A 4,690-nucleotide genomic window follows, 5' to 3' on the forward strand; every position below is an offset into this window, starting at 1 on the left:
GTGCAATAAACTAACGAAAATATTCATGATCGCCTGTAACGGTAATTGCCCGTCCGTGTACACAGACTTCTTAAGAAAGGCTTAGGTCAACTGACGCCTCACCGCGTGTTGCTCGCTTCCTGTGGACCGTTGACCTACGTAGAATGAAGGAAAGAAGATGTCACTTCATCATTATAGCCAATAGGCTTTTAGCCTACCTAACCTGATAGATACTTCCAATTCTGATACAACAGAGTTGAAAGGGGATATATAACTATACACAGGATGTCCAATTGATGTCAGACACAAAGTATGTGGTTCACATAACATGTGAAATGGGACAGGCCCTATTACACTGTGAATATGCCCAATTTCTATAAAAATTCTAAAGGTCTTCTTCCAATTCTTGCTCACGCTCTTTATATTACTCTGTCAAACTCTTGCTAGACTGAAGCCTCACACGCTTTCTCCACATGAGATCTTCGTCACGATCGAACTTGGATAAACCTCGTCATTCAGTTCGTTTGCGCTATCGTGAGCTTGAACATTACGACGACTATCACGAAGGACGTGGTGGGCCCACCCGAGCGTTTGACGCAATCATTAGCTAAATATGTGCTCGATTGATGACGCAAGTAGCGTATTTTCGCACAATCAGGCTGACCACTCGAGCTGGAGGCGAGCGATACTGCGTGATTTTATCAAACAATGCGTGGGGTAAAATTTAGATTTTTGGAAATATCGCCAGCATTCAGTTTTAAAAAATACATCTCATGAAGGGTAATGGTTCACCCGACTGCCGCTGCTCTAGTACTCCTGTTAATCCATATTGGACCAGAAAGCGCTCGCGGAGAGTTTTTTTACGCTCGGTCTGGAAGTGAGCTCAATTCACACACAATTAAGCATGTGCGGACTCCACTCCTGCGCGGTGTGCGGGTTTGGGTATGAATACAAGCTTTACAGTTATGTACTTTGTGCCAAATATAAAATATTGCAAACTGTGTCAGTAGCGCTGAAGGTGCTGTAATAGGTTGTCTGGTTCAATCAGGAAGAACCTGCTGCACTTTCTCCTCCATGTTAACTGCAAGTTCTCTGGATTTGTCGATCAATTTCCGAAGCAATTTCGTTGCAAAATTTAAATTTGACATTACAATGCTCTCCTCATTTCTCCAAAAGCTTGGAATACTAAGCTAACTATTGTGTTCGTTCTATTCTGCACAAATATCGCATGAATTCATATGGCTATATCCGCATCATGGCGAGAGTGGGAGTCAGTACCTTACACTTCTTACAAACTTGATAGTACAATTTTGTGTAATCGTACAAATTTGAAAAATACAATATTGCGTGTTTGTACAAGTTTTACCTACGGTATTGTGTCGTTGTGAGTTCACAAGTATTGTCACTCAATTTTGATAATACAAATCCAGAGGAAGAGGATTTTGTTCGCGTGAGTTGTTAGGCCCACATCAAGCATTACAGAAAGTTTCTACTGCTGGATATCAAAACGCCTCTATATTTAGTGTCAATCTAAATAAAATGGTATCATCAAGAATCAAAAGCTTGGAATAACATAGCAACTCATTTCCTATTACCTTTTAGACTCTCGGTTCGGCTCTTGATGAAAGCGTTTTGAACACGAAGCCTTCGAGTCAAATATGTGCAAATGCACAGCGAAACCGTCGTACTGCTCATAGCAAAAATACGCTGTCGCTTGTACAGGATAAAACACTAGTGTTTTACCTGCGAGCAAAGCCTTCGGTTAAGTTGGCTGACTGCGAGCTGTTATTCTTGGCATTTAATCAAATCTGACGAGTGATGGCGAAACGGCGAAGAACATATGACAAATGTAGCGATCCATTGCAAAAACATTGTGTGCAATCGATTTTACATACAATAACATGCCACCAACACTATACATTTCTCCGTTTATCAAAAGATGTGATTTTGTTGGAGATAACAAGACCGATATTAGTGGGCAATCAGCAGCTAGAAATAGAAGTGATAGGATTTCAGCTCGTTTTGTTTTGTATTTCGCAAAGTAAAGCACTGAGAGACAATTCTAGCCAGACATTGGTTTGCTAAGGCTGTCAGAAGTATTTAGCGATGCATTGTTCTCCTCCGTGGGTGTACCCTACTTTGGTTAACACACATCATCCTTCTGATGCAGGGCAAAGTGGAAACACCATAGACTGCTACAGAAGGTACTTCGTAAAGTTTAGATCGATGGAACACGTGGGCGATAGCACATCACTCACACTTTCTATATTTTAAGACATTGCACAATAGTATTCACGGTTCCCGAATTCTCTTCCTGACTTTGCATCACACAATGCCTGCAGCTACGAGCATTATCAAAAGTAATATCCCTAGCGCCAGGTCCCAATATGAAACCTCTATTGCCGACGCCCCATAAATCCTGGAAGGCGGACAGTATATTGTCCGTGAAAGCTGTCGCACTGAGTAGGACTAATATCGCTGCTCTCATCAAGATACATACGTCCTCCAAATCCCAAGTACGAACCTCTGCCCTCGCCCAGAGACAGATATGTACACTTTAGGAGCTAGTCAATTTAGCGCGGGTGGGTGTGATGGGGTCAGTCCTGTTACGCATGTTATATGAGCCACATACTTGCGTGATAAACATTAACTATATATACTGCGTTGGTATATATATGACATTACATTTACGCCTTGAGTACACCATACACACTTGGCTGGGGTAAAGAGGGCCTGTGTTGTTAGGGTTGTACTGTAACTTTGTGTATTTAGACTTTTCATACATTCGTATCCAATCAATACTTTACCCAAGTGTCATAATATATGAATATGATAAGACTCAGTAAGGTAGAAGTCATATTCACACAGGCGGCTAGCTACATGTCAGATTACAAAGACTTTCTCATATAATCAGTTTGGATAGCATTTATTATGATATAAAGTATTGAAACTACAAAGCTGACAAGTCACTAATTACTTTGTAAAATCTTAGCTTCTCTACTAGTTAAGACATGTGAATTTAACCTTTATCATTGAAAACGCTCGGATTTTTTTGTCAAGCTTCCTCTCTGCTACGTGCACTGCAATTCCGTTGAATACGGGCTCTCATGCAAGGTCGCCCGACAGAGCCCATTCGGGGATTGCCTACACACAACTTGCGCAGACAATCCTAACTGTGAAAGAACTGAGGTATATTCGACTTCGTGGCGAAAAGTTTTCTTCAATGTAGAGATTCTTTTCTAAAAAAGGTAGGGCTTACAGTCAAGGTCCGTCGGCTATCAGCATCAACGCCCAAGCTTGATAGAGCCATTTAATGGGTGATAGATTCAAGACCATCGTGCGATTAAAAAGGAAACGCAACTGTTGAGAATATCGGACGACAAAATATCCGCGCAGCTTGCAACGGGGATACTAGCAAAAATGCCACATGATTTCTTACTCTAACGTGGGGCTTAAAGGAGTTTGATAGCGCGTACCGTTGACTCTTTCTGCACCTATACTCGAGATTTGATCGCATCATAAAAGGTCACCGACCTTAGCCAAACTTCCTCTAAGCAAAAGTGCTACGGCAGCTCCGCTGCATGTAGAGTTCTGGCTATCTTATCCGTGAGTGGAAGAATAGATCGATATCGGCTATGCCACCTGCTAGTGAGTGTATAAACCGCGCAATCCCACGTATACACGACGCTGTGTTGGCTCATGCTGACGATGGATGCGAGGAAGACCTGCAGCTTTTGGCTGCTTTGATCGAGTAACATGTACCGCTCAAACACTGCGAGTAGGTACTAGGCATTGCAGCATCCAAATCGCGGTCTGTTGTACTCAAAATTGATGTATTTGACCAAAAATATGCTGCATGACGTAGAGACTAAGGACTCATTTGCATCCTCTTTGACGCGAAATTTGGAGACGTTGGAATACAGCCAGAATATGCCATTTTTATCGCCTATTTTTTGCCAAATTATAATATACAGATGCTAAATAGGACGCATTGGTGGATGCTTAGAATAAAGAGATTCGCTGTAAAGTGGAGAATGAAGACGCAACTTTGCTTTTTGATAGTGTGGCAGATGCAGTGCGTGGCACGTTGCTCATCAACAAGCTTGTACGCGATGAATCCAGTCTGGGATTGTGGAAAAAGATATGTGTTTTTTGTTTATAGTCGTAAATTTATAGGAATTTACGTGCGTTAGCGTGATATTGCGCGTGGTGGATTATATATGGTGAACCCAAGTTTGATGGATGCTCACGCTCATGAAATTGCACCGCAGTACAGTGAAGCTGATGGCATTTACGCAACAACTCAAGAACAAGGATATACCTGAAAAAGGCTCGAGAGCCGACCCGATGGGGATGTAGCGCCATAGAAGCTTAATGCTTACCACAAGACAAATCTTGTTATTGATCACTCAATGAAGGGGGAATTGAACACTTGACGCGGAGATCAATGTTATGGAAATGCACTTTGACAAATGGCAGTTGTGATAAAACTCCAAAATATATCATTCCGATTGATGAAGAAAACATAATAGTTGACGAGCTTCCGGCGGCACGAAGAGGTTAGCGCCCAACACGATCAGCCTGTTAAGGGTTTGTTTTCACAATCGAGAAATTCACGCCAGTTGTTTTTATCAGTGGTGTCTGGATGACCACCCGCAGGTATGAACAGATCGCTCTTGACACGATCGTGCGGCGCACGAATTCCTTCCTG

At 42.2% G+C, this 4,690-nt stretch overlaps 1 protein-coding gene across 1 annotated transcript; it reads left to right on the plus strand.

The window, feature by feature from the left end:
* Positions 1-762: 762 nt before the first annotated feature.
* On the plus strand, positions 763-1,060 carry PHALS_13907 (uncharacterized protein; the record flags this gene model as incomplete). Its single annotated transcript, XM_024729913.1, has 2 exons — positions 763-921; positions 1,010-1,060. 2 exons carry the CDS (start codon positions 763-765, stop codon positions 1,058-1,060), a joined length of 210 nt encoding a protein of 69 aa, XP_024571522.1.
* Between the last annotated feature and the right edge of the window lie 3,630 nt (positions 1,061-4,690).

Source organism: Plasmopara halstedii, assembly GCF_900000015.1.
Source record: "Plasmopara halstedii genome assembly, contig: Scaffold_7, whole genome shotgun sequence".
Lineage (NCBI taxonomy): Eukaryota > Oomycota > Peronosporomycetes > Peronosporales > Peronosporaceae > Plasmopara > Plasmopara halstedii.